The sequence below is a fragment of the Phalaenopsis equestris genome, unplaced genomic scaffold, assembly GCF_001263595.1.
Source record: "Phalaenopsis equestris unplaced genomic scaffold, ASM126359v1 Scaffold000254, whole genome shotgun sequence".
NCBI classification, from domain to species: domain Eukaryota; kingdom Viridiplantae; phylum Streptophyta; class Magnoliopsida; order Asparagales; family Orchidaceae; genus Phalaenopsis; species Phalaenopsis equestris.
Window position 1 is genome coordinate 108,694 of NW_018164696.1, and position 22,430 is coordinate 131,123.

Sequence of the window (22,430 nt, forward strand, 5' to 3'; positions counted from 1 at the left end):
ACGATGTCATTCTAATAGCCACCTATCTCATAAATAGTGTACCCTCCAAAATTCACAAGTTACGAACCCTTTTTGCCGTCTTGATATAATACTTTCCTACCAATCTGGTCTTCTCCACCTTATATCCCAAGATTTTTGATTGCACTGCCTTTTTTGGGAACAGTGCGTCTACTTGGAGTAAACTTGATCCTTGATCCATAAAATGTATCTTTCTAGGTTACTCTACAACTTAAAAGGGGATCACGACCTTGATCCGACCATAAACAAAATTTATGTGTGCTCATGTCTTCTTTGAAAGTGTTCCCTATTTTTCTAGCTCGGCCTCTATTGAGGGGAGCTTGAGTTCCTCGACACGGCCTCTTATCTTACTCATATGGATGGTCCTCCCATATTACCTACCATTGAGGAGTTTCCTGTCCCATTGAATGCACCATCTCTTCCTCCCACAGTTTGTGTCTACAATTGGCGCACTCATCCCAAAGTTCCCACTTTGGATCTCGCTACCTTCTTGCAGGACTTTGACTTTACTCTGGGCGACATCCTCAGTACAACCCCTCCTCTTAATGTGGAGGTGAGTTCTTTGAGTATGGTATGCAATCAGACATGCACCCTTTATTCTATGACAAAATATGTCACTTTCCACAGTTTATCGCTGACTTACAAAACTTTTGCTACTATGCTAACAGACCATCAAATTGCTGATCCAGCCTGAAAAACAACAGTAATGGAGCAGATGAGTGCTCTTCGTCGGAACCATACATGGGACGTCGTGGACCTTTTCTGGGGTAAGAAAGCTGTAGAGTGCCGATGAAGTTTTAGTACCAATTTCAACTCGGATTGGTCCTTTGAACACATCAAGGCAAGATTGGATGTCAAATGATGCTTTTAAAACTATGAAGTGGAATATGGGGAGACATTTGCTCCAGTGGCTAAGTTAAACACTATACTGGTCTTGTTGTCACTTGTGGTGAATCTAGATTGACCTTTTTTACGATTAGATGTCAAGAATGCATTCTTGAATGGAGAGCTAATAAAAGAGGTTTACATGTCTCTCCCTCCGGATTTTTGATTCTACTTCATCCAGAGGACAAGCGTGCAGGCTACGAACGTTTTTCTATGGGCTAAAGCCATCCCCAAGAGTTTGGTTCGACAAGTTCACCAAAGTGTTTGTTAGTCATGGTTTCTCTCAGGCTAAATCGAATCACACCCTCTTCCTCTGACATACCTCTAATGACTAGGTAGTTATCATTATTATCTATGTTGACAATATTGTTCTTACAGACAACGATCTCTCAGCATTGGAGTCCTTAAAAAACATTTTTGCCTTGTCCTCTGAGATGAAGGATTTGGGATATCTCTAGTACTTTTTAGGCATGAAAATAACTCGATCATCTCAAGGAATTTGCTTGTCTCAATGCAAATATGTGATTGATCTCTTGTTCAGAGAACAACTTTCTTCAGTGCAAATCAGTTGCTGTTTTTATGGATCTTGGTGAATGATTATCTTACATTCCAAATGCTGTATATGTCACAAGACTCATTACTAACGCTTTATGGGAAAACACATCTACCTCGCTCATATTCGACCCGACATATGCCATGCAGTTGGAATACCGATCTACCTCGCTCATATTCGACCCGACATATGCCATGGAATACCGGACAGTAATGGAGCAGATGAGTGCTCTTCGTCGGAACCATACATGGGACGTCGTGGACCTTTTCTGGGGTAAGAAAGCTGTAGAGTGCCGATGAAGTTTTAGTACCAATTTCAACTCGGATTGGTCCTTTGAACACATCAAGGCAAGATTGGATGTCAAATGATGCTTTTAAAACTATGAAGTGGAATATGGGGAGACATTTGCTCCAGTGGCTAAGTTAAACACTATACTGGTCTTGTTGTCACTTGTGGTGAATCTAGATTGACCTTTTTTACGATTAGATGTCAAGAATGCATTCTTGAATGGAGAGCTAATAAAAGAGGTTTACATGTCTCTCCCTCCGGATTTTTGATTCTACTTCATCCAGAGGACAAGCGTGCAGGCTACGAACGTTTTTCTATGGGCTAAAGCCATCCCCAAGAGTTTGGTTCGACAAGTTCACCAAAGTGTTTGTTAGTCATGGTTTCTCTCAGGCTAAATCGAATCACACCCTCTTCCTCTGACATACCTCTAATGACTAGGTAGTTATCATTATTATCTATGTTGACAATATTGTTCTTACAGACAACGATCTCTCAGCATTGGAGTCCTTAAAAAACATTTTTGCCTTGTCCTCTGAGATGAAGGATTTGGGATATCTCTAGTACTTTTTAGGCATGAAAATAACTCGATCATCTCAAGGAATTTGCTTGTCTCAATGCAAATATGTGATTGATCTCTTGTTCAGAGAACAACTTTCTTCAGTGCAAATCAGTTGCTGTTTTTATGGATCTTGGTGAATGATTATCTTACATTCCAAATGCTGTATATGTCACAAGACTCATTACTAACGCTTTATGGGAAAACATATCTACCTCGCTCATATTCGACCCGACATATGCCATGGAATACCGGATTCTCCACTGCTTAAAACATAGACCGGGCTCATATTTGTTTTTCTCCTGTTACACTTCTCGGTCTATTGCGGTTTATATAGATGTTGATTGGGCCGAATCAGTTCATGATTGAAGTTCCACCTCATGTTATTTCCCATTTGTAATTTTGTCATATGGAAAAACAAGAAACAGTCTGTGGTTGCTCGAAGTAGTGCTGAAGCTAAATTCTGATCCGTTCCCTTAGGAATTTGTGAGGCTCTCCAGCTATGCATCATGCTCCGCAAACTGCGTATGCCAACCTTTATTCCGCTGCAACTATGCCGTGATAATAAAGCCGCAATCAACATTGCTCACAATCTAGTCCAGCATGATCGTACCAAACATGTAGAGGTTGACAAACACATCATTCAGAAAAAGGCCGAGTCCGGGGAGATTTGCATTCCATATGTGGATTCCGACGGTCTATTAGCGGACATTATCACCAAGAATCTGTCTCACCTTTTATTTGATGACTTCAAGTCCAAGTTGAAGATGATTGCCATCTATGCTTCAACTTGAGGGGAGTATAAGTACTAACGACTATTCCTAGCCTTTACTACTTATTATTTGCTCTTAATCCCTGATTATGTTTTTATTTTGCATTATTTTGTTTTATTTTCCTTCCTAGTTGTTTTATTCTGTTCATATCTCTTTCCTTTATTATGCATATTGTGATTGAGTTTAAATATCTCTCCTCTTATCTATAATATTTTTGTTAGTCTATTCCAAATCTCAGCTATACTAAGACCTAATTTCGGCAAACATGGACTCAATAGACTAAAAAATATAAGGTAAATATGGATTTGAGATCATTTTTGTGTTTAAAAAGAGATTTTCTTTGCACATATATAAATTTTGATGCATTTCAACACTACCAATCACCTTCCTGACTCTACCTAAATTTTAAAAGAGTTTGCAAATAATTTAGTTATACAATTCATGTTATGAGTAAGTTTACGTTTGCATTTAAATTGCAGTCCAATTGTGGAACATATAAAACAGAGGAAAAATTGATATCCTGAGAGAGCCCCGTATCTCATTTCCAACAATGTTTGAGTGTGATTCGTCAGTAAGTCTTACTGATCTAGATATAGAGGCATTTTGATGGTTGACTAGAGCGTTGATATCTTCGATCAAATGATCAGAGACTTGTTAAACTATGATCCATGTTCTAATTCACCCATTACTTTCAAGATTGAAGAAGAATATATTACCTTGATATGTTATGAGGTTGGTGTGCTACTCTGAATTACCTCTAAGAAGTTTCTTTTGTACTCAAATTTGCTCTTTGAAGAATGGTTCAGCCAGATGTGGTAGTCGCGTTAGCCTTTTTCTCTTGATCTTTCTTCTCTATGCAAATTTCCAATCTGCAGGCTTTCCATGAATTTTTCAACATTGGTCCTTTGTATGCCCAATCTTCTTGCAATAATCTCATGTGGGATGATTATTCTTGTGCTTGAAGTCATGCGAGGAATTACGAGTGTATAAGGCCAAACTTTCAGTACTTGGCGAATCCTCATTTCCATTAAGCATTAACTTCTTTCTGCTCTTTTCTCTCCCAACTTCAGCAAAGGCTTCACGAACAGATGGAAGTGGCTTTGTTGTCATGCTCCTCCCTCTCACCTCATCTAATTTTTGAGTTATCCCTACTAGGAATTTGATGGTGCTGTTCTTCTAGATAATGGTTTTAAACTTTATAACATCATGTGGGCATTTTTACACATATGTCTCAAATATATCCAATTGTAACTAGTATTTTTCAAGGTGTTACAGTATTGGGTGACGCAAAGCTTTTCTTGACGAAGGTCATGAAGCATGTTTTGATCTCAAACAACTCTATAACTTTTTTAGTGCTGGATTATGTTTCTCTTGTAGTCTCCCATATTTTTTGTGGCAGTTTTGGAGAGTAAAAAATTTTCTCCCACTATAGTGGTCATTGGGTTAACGAGCCAAAATTTAACCATATTATCTCAATTCTTCTATATGCGGTGGTTGAGGTTAGTGATCTAAAGAATTATGCCTTCTCTTGTAAGATGTTCCTATTTTCCTATACCACAAATGTACGTAAACATGAATTGAGACCATTGTTGGTAGGTCTTACCATTGCGTTTATGATTTGAGTAAAGTTAAAGAGTTTAGGATTTGTCTGGACATAAAAAGTTAATTTATAGAGTAGTATTAGAAGTCTTCATCCTTAAAGTTAAAGAGTTTAGGATTTGTCTGGACATAAACCTTGGTCTCTGATTCAAAGTTAATTTATAGAGGAGTATTAGAAGTCTTCATCCCTAATTTGGTCGTCAACTTTATGAGTTTCTAGGGCTGTTTCTAGTTGACTGCAGTGGAGAGAGATGCTTGTTGCCGCTGGTGTTGCTGCCTGCTTGCTTCTACCGCCGCTGGGAATATAAATTCTCATCTAGGGGCAATGATATCCAAAAGAACTAGAGAGAGAAAGTGACCTAGTGTTGGAGAAGGAACTTGATCCGCCGGAGAGGGGAAATTATTTCTGCTAGAGAGTGAAAGTGAACTCTGGGCTGCTTTCTATTGCCAGTGCTTGCGAGGAGTCCTTACTCTCTGTTGCCTGCTCCTAGGAGAAGTTCTGACCGGGGGAGGGCCCGCTACAAGGTGTTTACGCAGTGGGGAAGCTTTTCCAGTGACATACAGGGGCGAGGGGGGGTTACCGGGAAGAGTTGGGATTGCAGAATTTCTGATACCATGTAGAAAATTGGTTTTGGAGAGGATTAATTCCCTTGATTTACCAACTTACCAAATATGCTGCAGAAATTTGGAAAGGAAGTAATTTAAAAATAAAAAATAAAATAGCATAGAATAGGATGAGAATAAACTAATGAAGAGTTTCATAAGTTGTCCCAATAAAATCCTCAAAGATCTTCTTAGATTTCCATAGGTATAAGTAGTTACTGTTATTTACTTATTTGTTTATGTTCTTTTCTATGTTTTCCTGCTTTTATTTTCAAATTTTGATTGTATGACAATTTCATCTGATTGACCTCCTTTGAGCGGCTAGAGAAATTTAATGTATTGATGAACATAGAATTACTCAGCAATTACAAAGAGATTTATTTCATAACGATTTATAAGTTCTTATTGAGTTTTTTATTGAGTTTGGTCGTTGGTGATTAAGAAACTATTTTTTTTTATGTCCAGGCCAAAGATTAATGTAAGGAGACGACTCATAGTTGAGTAAAGATCAATATTAAAGGGATTCTCTTCATTTTGACCAAAGATCGTTGACACTTTGTATTTTATGTAACTGTAACAGAATTAGGGGACTTTAGTCATTTACTTGTATGCGCACGTGGGATTTAGCTAGAAAGAGGGCATTGTGGAATCTTTTAATATATTTATCTATGGTCATTGAAGTCGAGCAATGAGTGTTTGGTTGCCAAAGCTAGGGCATATGGCAGAGGGAAAGAGCAAATATTGATAAATAGTATGGTTTAGTAGTGAAGCGTCAGGGAACATGGGTGGTGATATTTCTTGGGAAAGTCTTGATGCTGGAGTGAGAGACTTTGGGAGGGAGGTGGCAGGCTAGGGCAAATATCACAGGTATCACACATGATGACCTATTGAAAGCATGTGAGATGAGAGTTTTGATGAGGGTTGAAAGAAAAGTGGAATGGGCGAAGGAAAATTGCGTTGGGAATCAGTCAGTGTGACAACTGTAAGTGCAATCACATGAAGGAAAATGGTAGTGTTGACGGAAATGTTCAGAGTGAGGGAGTTGCCAATTGAGGAAAAAGTGTGTGTGTGAAGGTGTTTAACTATTGCGCCACATGATAAAAGTGTGGATATGGGTATGCTAGGCAGAGTTACATCAGAGTGCATTTAGACATGCAGATCGTCCATTGCGGACTTGAATTTTGTATTTTTGATAAATTGGATGCACAATTTTGTTTCAGTCAGTGTGACAACTGTAAGTGCAATCACATGAAGGAAAATGGTAGTGTTGACGGAAATGTTCAGAGTGAGGGAGTTGCCAATTGAGGAAAAAGTGTGTGTGTGAAGGTGTTTAAATATTGCGCCACATGATAAAAGTGTGGATATGGGTCTGCTAGGCGGAGTTACATCAGAGTGCATTGAGACATGCACAATTTTTTTTTTTTTTTTGCACCAGTGTCATGGTTGCCCCATTACTCAGCATTTATTATCTTTTTTTTTTCTTTCCTCTATTATTTCTTATTCGCCAACTAGCTTTTCTCATCTCCATGCTCATTACTATTGGCCACAAGGGCCTATGGGTGGCCCTGATTACTAGGCTAAGCGCCCATCTTTTACCCTCATCCTCATTAGTCTCCCTTTTTTTTCCCTTGAAACTAATCTTGAAATCTTTCTATGCCCCGATTGCAATTCCTTTCCCTCCATTATTTATGTTATTATTTTCTTTGCCCTTTCCTTTTTGCCTTCCTCATCTTCTTACTATCTTTTTTTTATTTTTGTTTTTTTCTAGGTACGACTAGGATTTTGTTGAGATAGACATGACAGGGCAATCGCCCCACGTTTGAAATGGGCAAGTACCAAGTGCTTAATATTCTAGTTGTGGACCTCACCCACTGGCTTATGTTTTCTTAGATTCAACTTAGCCATTGACAATTTCCCCGTCAATTGGTAGTAGTTTTCAAGGTAAACTCTGTCTATTTTGCAACTGTGTTTACAGTGCTCTGGCAATCAAAACAGCCTAGGGAGTTCATTTTTCTGTTCAGGCATGTCATAATGGAACAATGGATGAGTGAAAAGGTTTGGTTGCAAAGTTTGAAAAGAAATTTTGGTGGGGGCTGTGGAAATGATATAGTGAGTGTATTGTTTCTTGACATGTCATGGGCGATGAAATAACAGATTTTGACCAATGGTAGGCGCTGCTCAAATAGCCAGTTTTCTTTTCTATTACTGTTATCATCTTTCACTTTAAAAGCTGCGCGTCATAATTTGGAAATATTTGTAATATTTGTGCTGTTCTATTGTCCTTAATGCAGGCGCTTCTCTTTCCCACTGGTGGTAAACATCAGGGAAAGACCTCTTTTGTGGAGCATCGTACTTTTCTCCATCTTTACCACAGTTTTCACAGACTTTGGATATTTCTGTTTATGATGTTTCAGGTTCGCAATTCTACTTGTGAAAATTTCTTTGCATTTTTTTCCCAATGTTTAATTTGGCTTAAATTGCCTTTATTCTCCTCAACATATTTCTATTATTAATTTATATCCTTGTCCATAAGAATTTTTAGTTTGGGTTGATGTTTTGCTTTAGTTCCTTGCTGTACCTGGTCTGTCCTGAGCATTTGCTCTTTGGTGGACATGCTGTATTTTTATTATGCTTAATATGTACTTGTACATGCTAATGTAACGGTCAATGCATGCTTGCTTTATCCATTTCATTTTTGGAGGTGTGCCGCTTTAGTCCGAACTGGTGAATCCGTTAATGTGGCTTGGAAGTTTGGAATACCAAAGTGGGAATTAACAGTTGGACTAAAATATTCTCTTTATATAACATTCAACAAATTTAAGAAGATAAATCTCACAAATTCGAAAAGGTAATCAAACCATAAATTTTATTTATAAATTTTTCTTCCAAAATACACTTGTCGGAATACATTTGATACTAAAAATTATTATGGTACTAATCTTTGGTTGATTTTACTCAGCTTTAAATGATTATCTTTCTTTTTTGTATTTAATTTAAAAGGGATTTTCATGAAAAATATTTATCACTGACAATTGTTATTTTCGTCAAACAACTCAATCGTTAAATACATTCTAAAATCTGGTAATTCTAGAATTAAAAATCATTATAGTACTAATCTTTGGTTGATTTTACTTAGCGTTAAATGAGTATCTTTCTTTTACATATTTAATTTAAAAAGGATTTTCATGAAAAATATTTATCACAGACAATTGTTATTTTTGTCAAACAACTCAATCGCTAAATACATTCTAAAGTATAGTAATTCTAAGATTAAAAATGCACTGTATATATAAAGTATTGTATTTAAATCGTAATAATTATTAAATTTTTTGGATTTATTATATATATATATATATGTATATATATATATTTATATATATATATATTCAAAGCCCAAGGGCTGATTTTATTGAAATAGTGAAGATATATAAAGGAATACAAAAGATTGTATGAGAGGGCCAAATAGAAGCACCCTACCCATATGATACCAAGCACAGTAATATCCCAACTAAAAGATACAGATAGACTCAAAAAATTAAAATTTGCAGAAAACAAGTAGCTAGAGACGAACTAGTTTAGTTCCGCCTCTTCCTCTAGTTTTAGGAGCGAAGCCAGATAACAAAATTTGAAGTGTCGTGTCATTGCCCGGAGTGACCAAAGTATCATCCATTAAGTTTCCAAGTTGGAGTGTGCCCCCAGCCTTTTTCTTCCGTCGAGAAGTGTAAACTTGCCATTCTTTATCAGAAGACTGGCTCATATGATCCTCAGTCTGATTAAATATTAGAAGCGCAGTAAAGAATGACTCATATGATCCTCGGTCTGATTAAATATTAGAACCGCAGTAGAAGGAAAGACAGTCGTTGCTATAGCGATAGGTTCCAGTGTATGTGAAGTGTGAATTGTCACCTCTGCACCTGATGCTTCCTAAATCAAAGCTGCGGGGTATCCTGATTTTCGATCTAAACATTATCAGTTGGAGTATTATCGGGAGAAGGATTTCCAAGGGCAGACACCAACTGTCTTGTGGTGATTCCCTCCTCAGGTTGGCTGTCATCAGGTTTTTTGGGAGCGCGTTCAGGCACGTGAGGTGCACTAACAACATGTTCTTGCTTTTGAATATTGGTTCTCAACTGTGAGTGCAATCTGAAACATTTCTCCTGCGGGTTTCCAAACATCTTGCAGTGCTTCTAGTAGTAAGGTTTTTGTTCCATAATGTTTTTTTTGTCAATAACATTTATGAGCAGAACCAAACCAGACTTCTTCTACATCTGGTAGTGTAATATCTCTTTCAATTAAAATTCTTGCAGTAGAGGGTCTTTAGAAGTAAACTGTGGGTAAGTCTACATGTAAAGTTTTTCCAAGGATAGTCCCAATTGCATATAAGAAAGGTAGGTCAAAGAAATAAAGATTGAGTTCTGGTAATGAGAACCAGATAGGCGCAATTGGGGGTTATTGACTGGGATCAAAATTAGAGGTCAATTTGAGCAATTTTATATGTTTGCCCTTTCTTTTTGATGAATTTCTTCGAGAAAATTTTTGTGTAATCTTCTTTTATACTCAGCTGTATCATAACATGTCTTCTGTTGAAATGACCCACCTGCCAGGCCCCGACCAGTTTGAAGTCTTTAAAAACCTTCCTGATAATTTTCATTTTTGGACAACCTAATTGGAACTTTCCAACTAGTGTAAATTTGTATTTTCCCGCACGAGTTGAAATTTCGGCATCAGAGAAGAATATTACTGGTTTACTCGCATTTTTCTCTACTTTCTTGATGAGATTGTAATCTTCATGTCCTGCAATAGAATCATAGTACATCTGCGTGAATATCGGACTATCTGCTTGGTGGAAAGGGGAGCTGCATTTGTGACTGTAGCATAGAAGTGTTTGGCGGGGTTATCACCGGCGAGGTCGAGGGCGGTGGCGTAGGAAATCTCTGTGGTCCACCAATCGACAGAAGCACCGCAAGAATGTGACGGTGAGCAGTGTTGGAACGACCAAGCCGAAGACGCTTCTATCGAGATGGAACGAGGAGGAATACGAATCAGCGTACAGACTGAGCCGAAACCGTCGTGCGGGCCTGCAAGCAAAACGTCAGAGCGTAAGGAAGACGACACCTTGCGAGCCTGCGTTCGACTACGCCGTGCGAGCCTGCTAGCAATTGTCGTCGACGCGAACCAACGTCGACTATTGAATGAAAGCAGTGATTTTTAGCCTCCGAAATCGCCATGGAACCATAGAATAGGAGGATGTGATTCTATTTCAATCTTTTGTCAATACCCGTTATGAGTGGTGCAAATCCATACCTCATCCAGGACTTGTTGAGTGATATCTTTCTCAACTAACACAACAAGCGTAGGAGTATCAACCTTGAGAGACTTACCGTGAGCAATTGCTAAGGAGTAGAGAATTTCCAAGTTGAACGTATATAATTTTAATCCCGGATAATTTATCCAAACAGAAACGATAGGGGACTCCGCTTTTGGATTAAAATCGACAGTCCACATCAGAATTTTCATAAAACGGTTGTTGATCTTGATAACTTTTTGAGTAAAAATACGAGTGTAATTAACATCGTGATATATCTGAATAAGTTAATGTCGACCGTCAAGTAGGCCAATATTCGAACTGCTCAATAGCTTCATATCATCAAAATCTTTTCGAGTTTTGGGTGACCATAAAGAAATTTCTCCACTAGAGCAAAACTCCAAGAAGATGTGGGAGTACTGTTTTCAAGCTCAGTGAGAATAAAAGCTGGTTTCCCAGTTTTTTTACAAAGCTTTTTATTGAAAGTGTGATTATCACCACCTTCAAGAGCCTCGTGGAAAGATTGTGGAACATTGAGAACTTGCCAATACGGAAACTAGACTCAGAATTTGATAGAGGAGCACGAATAGGTATAAGAAAGTCGCCGGCATGTGTAGTGGCATATGAACGGATTGTTGAGCCCATCCCGAGGGTGAGGGGGGGAGCCGCTAGAAAAAATCGAGCAGACTTCGGGGAAACTGTTTGTCGGTCAGGGCGGAGGAGGCGTCGTCGAGTACGAGAGAGACGACGCAAGACGCGACGACTAACGAGGAGCTGCGAGCGAGCGTCGTCGACTGCAGGTAAGGAGAGACGATGCGAGTGAGCGACGTCTACAAGAGGACGTCTGTGAGCGAGCATCGTCGAGAAAGCTACGTGGGCGCGAAAACGTCGTCGCAGAAGACGTCGGAGAGAAAGAAAGAAATCAAGGAATCATCTCCGGGAATTGCCATCAAGCGAAACCCTAGCAGAGCCCATTGCTGCTGTCGAAACCCTCGGGGGCGACCCAAGGAGCAATCTAATAAGTTGGTAATATGATTGCCATTGCCAGCAGTAACCAATGTATCATCCAATATGTTCCCAAGTTGGTGTTGGTCTCCATTCTTCTTGTCCCTTCTGGAACAGGCCTGACATTCCTCATCCAAAGAATCAGTCTGATGGGGTGGTAGAGCTAAAGCAGAAGGAATACCAACCGTAGTGCCCACAATAGGTTCTAGTATATGTGAAGTATGAGTTGCCTCTACATCAGTTACTTCCTGAAGAAGTGGAGCTACGAGGCCCTTCCGATGATGAAAAAAATGCAGCTTGAGACAAAGTAATATCTCTTTCCACCAGACTTCAGTAACATCAGACAAAGTAATATCTCTTTCCACAAGTATTCTGGCCTCAAAATGTTTGGTAAGGTTGAAAGTGGGAGATCTAGCTTCGTAGGGTCCCCAAATATGGCACCAATTGAGTAGAGAACCTGATGATGAAAAAAATGTAGCTTGAGACCAGGTAGACTAATTCATACCGGTACAGTAGGAGGTTCATGATTGGGTTCAAAACCAGAAGACCGCTTGAATAGCTTTATTGGTTTACCAGCAATGTTAAGATATTTTTTGGAGAAAATACGAGTGAATAAAAACCTATCTCTAATCCACGAGCCACACTTTTCACTTTCATACTAATTTGAGGTCATCAAAACTTTTTTGATTACTTACATAGCTGAGTGTCCCCACTGAAATTTCCCAATGAGACCAAATTTGAATTTGTCAGTCAAGGTTGAAATTTCTAACTCAGAGAAAAATAGTGCTGCTTTCGCACTCTTTTAAGGAGCGAAATTCATAAAAAAAGTTGTGCACTAGCCATTAGAATTTCAAAATTTAGAATTGGAAAAATATTGCATGTTGTGTTCTATCAAATATTATATATATATATATATATATATATATAATTAGAATGTAGTGGTACAAAAAAGGTTAGATGAGAGGGCCGATTAAGAACCCAAAGTTCCTAGTATATAACATGCCAAAATCTCTAAACAAAAGTACATGTATATCCGAAACCATAATAATATAATTTCTAAGCTGAAGTCTCCAAACAGAGCAAATTTCAGAAGCCATTTGGAAGTAGTAGTTGGATCACATTTAGAAGTAGCCGCCTGATCGGACATGTCCTAGCGACAAATCCTCTCGCGATTTGGGAAGTTCCTGATGGAATTTTGATGTTTTTGTCAAGATTCTAGCTAGTTGGGAAGCCTTTGACAGGATTGCGACGTATACGAGTTTTGAAAATGTACTGGGAGTTTATAGTTAAATACAATAGTGTATGAACTCTTTTAAAATTTAGAAATTATGCGAAAGGATCGCCAGGTAGCCAAGAAAGTAGGTGCTTTAAAGAATAAATTAGTGAAAGAGTTGAGCTAAATTAGATTTGGAATGGATTAGCATTTCTGTTCATGGATGGGAGATTCTTGTGCATGGAGAGAAGACTTACGACTCTGGAAGAAATGATGAAGATGATCGTAGAGTTTCACAAAAAATTGCCTTTGATAAAGAGTGACTGCGTTGGGAACGGATTCAAGCAGCGGTAGTCTGAATGATTTGTGTGGCATCAGGGCAGCGTGCAGGGCCAGCAAATGAATTGGGACGACGTGCGATTTGGGGCCGAAGAAGATTGATTTGAAAAATTTTATTCTCGAACATGGAACCATGGTTGGTGGGACCCCAGTAGACGACTGCATTTAACTGCGCCAATATTTTTTGCTGCGCCAGCCTTCTGGGCGAAAGACGATTCAAGAGTAACGATGGTAACACGACAGGTGGAGTAGAGTAGGGGAGACTATAAGAGAATGATTTTGACATTGAAAAGTAGTAAGGAGGTAGACAAGATGGAGACGATTCACGGTGACCTCAGTTTGTTAAAACTTTGTTAATGCTAAAGAAGAAGATGAGGGCAATTCAAGACGCAAAGCTACGATTCTGGATTGAGTTGCATATCATTGAAGAGAATGCAAGATATAAAGTTGGCGATTGATGAGCTATTGGTGGAGTTGGGGCTGCTATATTCCCTAGGATTGACTTGAAGTAGTGACATGTTTGGATGTGGTTGAAGGATGTGTACAAGAATTCATTTAGAACTCATGGGAGGAGATTTAAAGGATTGTCAGATGAGGGCACCACGTGGGAGCCAAATGACTTTATCAAACAATAATTTTTTCTCCACGTTGAGGGGTTGCCTTTTTGGATGTCTAAGGGCAATTTAGTCTTTTATTAGTTATTTTTGTGCTTATGCTCCTTAAGTAGGTTTAGATGTAGGGTCTAAAGATAAATTCTGGAATGCGTAAAAGATTTAATACAAATGATACCTCTTGAAGAAAGAATATTTATTGGAGGAGATTTAAATGGACATGTCGCTAGAATGACTGAAGATTTCAGAAATATTTATGGTGGCTATTCTTTTGGAGGGACTAATGAAGAAGGTATAGCCATTTTAGATTTTGCTTTAGCGTATATACTTTTTTCAAGAAAAGAGATGAGCATTTTATTACTTATAAGAATGTATATAATAAAACACAAATTAATTATTTTCTTATGAGAAGAAGAGATCGTCGAGATTATAAAGATTGTAAGGTCATTCCAAGTGAGGATTTAAGTACCCAACATCGTTTATTAGTTCTAGATTTTAAGATAACGAATTATAAAATAAAGAATACTAGGACTCATCATCGTGGAATTAGATGGGGGAACCTAAAAGACACAAATGAAATTTATTTTATGAGTAAAATTCAAGATTTTAAAAATAAAGGGGATGCACAGGTGTGTGCCAATTATAGAGGTATTAAGTTGATGTGTCATACTTTAAAATTATGGGATAGGGTAGTTGAATACATGTTAAGACGTCTTACAAAGATTTCTCATACTCAATTTGGATTTATGCCGAGCAGGTCTACTATGGAAGCTATACATTTGTTGAGAGGTTTGATAGAGAAGTTTAGAGATAATAAGGAGGATCTACTTTTGATTTTTATTGATTTTGAAATAGTTTACGATAAGGTTCCAAGAGATATCCTTTGGAGAGTTCTTGAGAAGAAAGGTGTTTATATGACTGATATTCAAGTCATTAAAGAAATGTATGCTAAAGCTTTTACTTGTGTTCAAACTGAAGGAGGATTGACCAAATATTCTCTTATTTCTGTTTGATTACATTAGGGATCAACTTTAAGCCCATATTCTTTTGCTTTAGTTATGGATGGTCTTGTTGGACATTTACAGAGGGATGTACCTTGATGTATGTTTTTTGCTGATGATATCCTTCTCGTGGATAATACGAGAGAAAAAGCTCAGGAAAAACTTGAATTTTGGAGCTCTACATTGGAGTTTAAAGGCCTTCATTTGAGTAGAACAAAAACTGAATACATGGAATGTAATTTTAGCAGTAGTAGTTCTAGTGATAGAAGTGTAGCTTTGGGTGATCAAAATATAAAAAAGTGTGGACGATTTAGATATCTCGGGTACGTCTCTGGTACGTTGTTCAAAGTGATGGTGATATAGATGGGGATGTTAGTAGTAGAATTCAAGTCGGTTGGTTGACATGGAGGAATGAATCAGGCCTTTTGTGTGATAGAAAAGTACCGCTAGTACCGCTTAGACTAGAGTACCGCTTAGACTAGAAGGAAAATTTTATAAGAGGGTGGTGAGACTTGCAATGTAAGTTGGCCTTTAAAAAGGAAGCATAATACTAAGTTAAGTGTTGCCGAGATGAGAATGATTAGGTGGATGTGTGGCTATATACTTAGAGACAAAATGCGAAATGCTTATATAGGTGGATGTGTGGCTATATACTTAGAGACAAAATGTGAAATGCTTATATTAGGGTTGGTGCAGCTCCAGTGGTGGACAAAATTAGAGAAAGTCATCTTTAGATGGTTTGGTCACATTAAACGTCGACCATCTGATGATCCGATTGAAAGAATAGATGTTTTAGACTTGACTTAAGTTAAGAAAGGCAGAGGTAAAGCTAGGAAGACTTGGGCATATTGTATAAAAAATGGTCTTAATTTATTATAACTTAATGAAAATATGACATTAAATAGGACGCAATGGAGAAAAATGATTCATGTAGCCGACCCCACATTGAAAGATTAAGGCTTTGTTGTTGTTATTGTATTAGTTATTTTTGTGGGGTATAGGGCTAATATGTTTAGGGCTAGGGGTTGCATGTGATTGTGACATTGACTCTTATTTTTAGGGTTTGAGAGAGATTGCTTACCTCTCGTATTGTAGGTGTTGGGAGAGACTGACTAGCATTGACTCTTATTTTTAGGGTTTGAGAGAGATTGGTTACCTCTCGTATTGTAGATGTTGGGAGAGATTGACTACTTGACTAATCAAATTGTAGTTGCTTATCTTTATGTAATTGGGTTGTGTTGTTTTGTTAGCCAAAAAATGTACTTTGCCCAAATTTCTACGGACTTTCGTATCAAATTGGCATCGGAGCATTCAAATCTGGGAAGCCAACATCGTAATCGCGACATACATGCTGATGGATTGGAATTGTGGCCTACAAAGTTTTTGGTTTCTCAAATTGTAGGTGCTTTGCATACGGGATTGAGGTCTACAAAATCTTGATTTATATTTTAACAAGAATTAAATGTTTTATAATTGAAGTTTTCATTTAATGAAGATAATAAAATGTAAATCCTCAACTTACCTATTTATCTCCCCTTTTGCACAATAAACCGTGATCTCCCTTGTTTTTAAATTCAATTGCTTGTCAAATTTTAATGAATAGTGTTAAAACATAAATTTTATTTAATAACATTTGCATTAAATTAACCAATTAATTTATATAAATAAAACATAAAATTCATAACACTAACCTCCTTAAAGGATCGGCTCAATTTTCTTACAACCGATGGGTTCCCCCACTTCTCTAGCACACAAAGCAATCTGGTCCCCCTTTCTTCCCTCGACACAAACATCCACATGGTGAAAAGCACACCCAACTTCGGACACTTAATTCACAACCACCAAATGTCAAAGTCTTACCACACTTCTTCCTCTCTTCTTTTGTATTTAGAGATTCTTCTGCACCAAACACCTGGTGTTCGATCATCTCTTCTCACATGCTTCTTCTGTACTTGCTTGGACAAACAGACAACTGTGCACGCATGGTGCTTCGACTTGCATCCAAAACCCCCTTTTTGCATGCACATAGTGCTTTGCCTTGTCCCGCTTGAGGTCGCAAGTTTTATCGCACACGAGGATCCCTTTGCCTTCCTTCCTTGCACACAACAGTTCCATTCTCGGCTGCCTTTCCTAGCATGACATCTTTTGTGCACGCGCTGAAGCCTCCCCCCACACAAGCATTGTCGTCTTTCATTCCTTCTTTTTCTCCCAACCCTCACTCTCTTGTTCTTTTTGATTCTTTGTTTTCTTTTGTCGAAAATGAAATACATGCCTTTTTATTTAACTCCTAAAGCGTAGCCGCCAAGACGGTTGTTTGCTCGAACTGATCTTACCAATTAAAATTCTTCTTATTTATTTTTTTTACTATTTTTCAGCTATTACAATGAGTTTACTATTTACATTGATTATGAGGCATTTGGATTCCTAAGTAATTGGAGCTAGTTGAATTTTTGCCTCTTAGGTGGAGTTTCTATCTTAATTCAAGTTTGTGCTTAAGCACAAAGCCTGTGTTTAGAACTAGATAATTGATGCTTTGTGCCATTGTCATTTGTTGATCACTCTTATGCAGTCTAAAGTAGTTGTCTTTGAAGTTTTGAATGATTGTATGCCATCAACGAAAACTTCTAGAAGAGTTGGACTCATTGCCTATATAAACCGTATGAGCATTGTTATTGATTCAATGGTTATCTATTTTATTATAAATAGTTGTGCATTCCCATGAGCTTGCTTAGGGAGCCTATTTTAGTATCACAATTGGGGAATGACCAAACATTTTAGAATGTATAAGACAATTTCTATATTGGAAGAGAATTTCTTTTGATTTAGACTGCTATAAGATATGGAGCGATGTTGGATAATAGATAATTTGTCATTTAGCTAAGAACAATGGAAAAAATATGGGTCTTTATTGGCCACTTATTCTTTCAAAGCGGTCTTGGGTGGATGTGAGTGTGTATTTTGTGGTGGGTTTGCCTTAGACACCGCGCAGCAATGACTGTGTTTTGATAGTAGTAGATTACTTACTCTATGATAACACATTGTATACCTTGCCACATTTGAATGGATGCTTCAAATATTGCAGATTTATACTTCAGGGAGATAATCTGTCATAATGGCATGTCTAGCGCTATCAACTCAGGCATGGATGTGAAGTTCTGAGTCACTTTAGAGGATTTAATGGGACAAGTTGGATTATGGGTACAAAACTCTAGTTCAATTCAACAAAACATTCAGTAGATGGATAGTTAGAGGTGGTGAATCACAGTTTGTGAAATTTCTTTAGCTGAATTGTGAGAAAAACATATCAAGCAGCGGGATTTGATTCTTTTTTAGGATTAGTTTGCTTACAACATATCTACTAGTCAATTCACAAGTCATTGTCCCGCCCTTTATAGATTGTATACCAATGAACTCTTCTCACACCTTTTAAGTTATTGCATATTTTTTTAACTGCTGAGATTAGTACCTAGACAAGCCAGAGATACAAGTTTTCTATCTAAGTAGGCGAGGAAGGAATGACCTAGCAAAATACCATGTTTTAGAACTAGGTTAAGAAGTCCACCATAGAAGAAAAATACCATGTTTTAGAACTAGGTTAAGAAGTCCATAGAAGTGTTGGTCTTCACCAAACGTGCATTGTTTGGATTTGACTGATGAACACTTGTAGGGTCGTTTGGAAAGCTCAAGGCTATAGTGAACGCTCCATTCAAGATTATTAGAAAGATCAATGACAATGCATACATGATTGATATGTCAGGAGTTTACAATATTTTTGCTACATTTACATCATTGAGAGCTAGAAGTTTTCTGAGAGGAAGGTAATGCCTCTCCTATCCAGGGAGAGTGACACAGAAGCTATAACGGGTGATTTTCTACTTGTTGAATTGCGGCAGGCTTGATGGGTCATATTTTATGTTATTTTAATTTATAATTGGAGTTTAAATTCATGTCCTAGTATAAGTATGTTATTTTACTGTGTTGGACACTTTCTATTTTGGTGGTTGTTATCTAGAGATTATTTTCTCTATTTTCTCCAATTTGGAGAGCTTTTACCTTTTATCAAGTAGTGGAGCTGTATCTCGAAGAGAATAGGTGTTAGATCCTCTCCGTCATCCATATCTCGCCGAAACTGCTACCATGTAGTATTTCCTTGCTGTCTTTCTTGTCTGACAGCAGTATAGTAACTATTTTCCTCAAATCCTCATCGTTTCTCACATTTTTTTTCCTTACTAATCTGAAAGAATTTCCAACACTTATTTCTATTCCCATATACTTTCTAGGAATCCTATAATAGTGATTGTGTTATACATAATTCTCAATTGATTTAGCTGTGGGTTTGAATCTTAAAAATACATCTTTATGGAACACTTAACTGTACCTTATAGTTTTAGATCTTCCAGCTCTACCGGATTCTCTGTCTTTGGAAGCATCCAGATTATTGCTGGTAGCTTTAAGTGCTGATGAAGCCATCCTACTGGTTGCTCTTTTTTTTTTTTCTATTGATTTTGTGGTAAGGGTGACACCTTTTGAACACTTACAGACAACTCTCCCATCTTGTCACTTTAGAAAGTATAGTCTAATTTTTAGCTTTCCATTTGAAGTTCCTTAAGATGTGATTCCTTTGTTCTTATTTTGACATGCTTATTTCTGATATTCTATTGCTAAAGTTCATTTCTTTCAAACTTCAACTCCTCTGATAGATAATATTGTAGACACTGCTTGTTTTTTCAGGGATTGACTATCATAGCCTTTAATAAAGGGAGACTAAATTTGAAGACTGGGAAACAGCTACTTAGTTTTGGTCCTACATATGTTGTAATGAAGTTCATAGAAAGTATACTTTTGTGCTCTATTTTTTTATTTTTTAATTTTGAATTTTTGATAGTTACCATTCTTTTGTTTTGAGAACAAATTTGCGTACCTCATAAAGATGTTTAATACTAACCTTTTTGCATGAAACACTATATAGGTGTTCTTGACATTCTTATGATGTATGGTGCATACTCTACTTCTCGTAGTTCAGCAGTATCCCGCATCATCTGTCGCTTTCTTTGGTTCACATTTGTTTCACTTCTTATAAGCTACCTTTTTGTGTGAGTTATTCTTTCTTCTTTTGGTTGGGGCTCAAATGTTTTTTCCTAGTTATGGTTATTTATCACGCCTACTCATACGCTTTAATTGTGCACACAGTAAGGCACTCCAGGATGGGTGGGATTCTATGTACTTCAAGATATATGTCCTTGTGATTGGCATATATGCTGTTTTCAGAGTTTTCCTGAGTTTGTTCATGCGCATCCCATCTTGTCACAGACTTATGCTACCATGTGACCAATGGTCTCTAGTACGTCTTCTTAGGTGGCTCAACCAGGTTGGTGTTTTTCTTTTTCACCATCATCCGTGTAAAGTTACATCAATTATAATTAGTAATCTGCTTTTTTCTTTTGTGAAGGAGCACAATTTTGTTGGTCGTGGTATGTATGAAAGGGCAACAGACTATATTAAGTAAGATTCTTAAACTTCAGTATAAATTTTTTAGAATTTGGGTGGGTGAGTGTTTTTTCAATCATTTATATTTCTGTTTATTTTTGTGTGGTCGTGTGTTTTGTGATATTTGAGTATAAGTGAATGCTTATGGTTTTGTTAATGGTCGACTAGTTCCTTTTTTAAAATTTTATTTCTTTCTTAAGCAAATTTATTTTTATTTTTCCTCCTAAAGAATTGCCATATTACTATAATTAATAGTTATTTATATAAATATTTAAAAATTTTTTAATTTACAACTGTTCTAATATCAGATTCGCATCTCCTTCTCATGCTAAGTGGAAAATGTCAAATACTTTGCTAGATGATAATAATTCCATGAACAATATATTAAACAATTAATCAGTATTAGGAAGAATAATTTAGGCTTTACTATTTTAATTAAGAGATTAATCATATAAAATAAGATAGATATTTATATATATGCTTATATTTTTAAAAAATGATTGGAGAAGTAAATAAAATTTAAAATGTTGAAAAAAATCTGGATTAAATTTCTGTTAATATTTTATTTTACTTTTTATAATTTATGCTTATATTTTTAAAAAATGATTGGAGAAGTAAAGAAAATTTAAAATGTTGAAAAGAATCTGGATTAAATTTCTGTTAATATTTTATTTTGCTTTTTATAAAATAATTTTTTTTTTTTAGCACAAATCAATTTTAAGGATGCTGGCTGAGTTTAAGTGTCACTCAATTTTATTTCCCACATGTTATAGGAAATGTTAAAGGCACTAAAAACACAAGGATTATGGGTGTTATCACTTTGAGGTAGAGAGTGTGATTTAAATGTTTTTAAAGACAGTTGAGATTATTTTAGCTTATCAGTTTCTTCCGCATCAACACCTATGTATTATGTGAAATGAGTCTATGCTTGATTGACTTTTTTCCCGCCACAGCTTTGATTTTCATGGAGTTACCAACTGTTATTTTTACAATCATAGGCTGCTTTTGTGATTGAATTTTATCCCCGTTTTGTTTGGTTCAGTGGCAATCAGTTCTCTACGATATTCCATGGTTGACATAGCTGATTCTTCTATGATTGGCGTTATGCATATTACTATACTTTTCCTCATTTAGCTTGTACAAGGGAGAAGGTTTCGTATGAGAGAATGTGACTTCTTTCCCCAATAGTGGGACCGAACTTGGCCAAATTTAATAGAGAGCAGCAAGAAACTCGATTTATCTTTTTGTTTTTTTGCATAATGTTTGAGGAAAACAACATTATTTTTGTGTTTCATTTCGAGATCTTGATAGTAATCCTAGTCTAACTGAAAAATCTCTCATTTAGTTGAAGTATTTGATGACAAATAAGTCATCTTGTTCAGTGTTTGCTAGTTTTGCTCTTATGTCATTGATGTGAGCTGCATTTTTGACTTTGGTGTATCTTTCTTATGGCTTTCTTTTACTTAGTTTGCCATTGTGAGAAATATGTCAAGTTTATTGGCTTCGAGCTTCATTGAGTTTCATCATTGTGATTAATCATGTCGATCTCCCAAAATCTGAACTTTGGGTCTTGAAGAGTTGGAGGTGGATCAACTAGGTGATTAGGTTTCCTTTTCTTTTTCTTTTCAAGGTCTTCACTTTATAGGGCTACATTAGAAAGTTCTTTCATTCAGTTGATAGGAGGTTTGTAAACTTTGGAACTTTTCTTTGATTGGATTGGTAAGGTTTTCAAGATTCATGGTTGTTGACTCTGTTGAAGAATGTCAGAACCCTCAGACATCAAAGAAGAAAGTTAATAAGAATTAGGAAAATAAACATAAAGCAGGTTGCAAGTTTGGACCCTAACCCATATTTGATACCATGTAAAAACTAGGAGAATTATTAAAAGTTTTGTTTCTTCGTCATATATTCAAGGGATATTCATACATGTTATTTTCTAAATTATTTTATGAATCCATATAATTATTGGGAATATTAGGGTCTTTTTGGGGCAGCTGTAGCTTATCCAGTTTATCCAGCTTATCCTGATAATCTGGTAATAAACAGCTGATCCGGATAAGCTGTCTATCCGTTTGGTTAGTGCGTTTTGCGAACAGCTGATTCTGGATAAATGATTAATCTGCTATTGTTATGGATAATCTATTTAGCTGTTTAGTTCGTGCATTTTGTAAACAACTTATTTGCAAATTTTTTT

At 36.8% G+C, this 22,430-nt stretch overlaps 1 protein-coding gene across 2 annotated transcripts in view; it reads left to right on the forward strand.

The window, feature by feature from the left end:
• Positions 1-22,430, forward strand: part of LOC110024346 (callose synthase 9-like) — a gene marked incomplete at its 3' end in the record, with an annotated part of 106,328 nt that overhangs the window by 75,160 nt on the left and 8,738 nt on the right. For both annotated transcript variants that reach the window (XM_020724251.1, XM_020724252.1), the window contains 5 exon segments: positions 7,567-7,689; positions 19,481-19,583; positions 19,719-19,842; positions 19,940-20,117; positions 20,199-20,251. In XM_020724251.1, the coding sequence (XP_020579910.1) occupies positions 7,567-7,689; positions 19,481-19,583; positions 19,719-19,842; positions 19,940-20,117; positions 20,199-20,251 (581 nt within the window).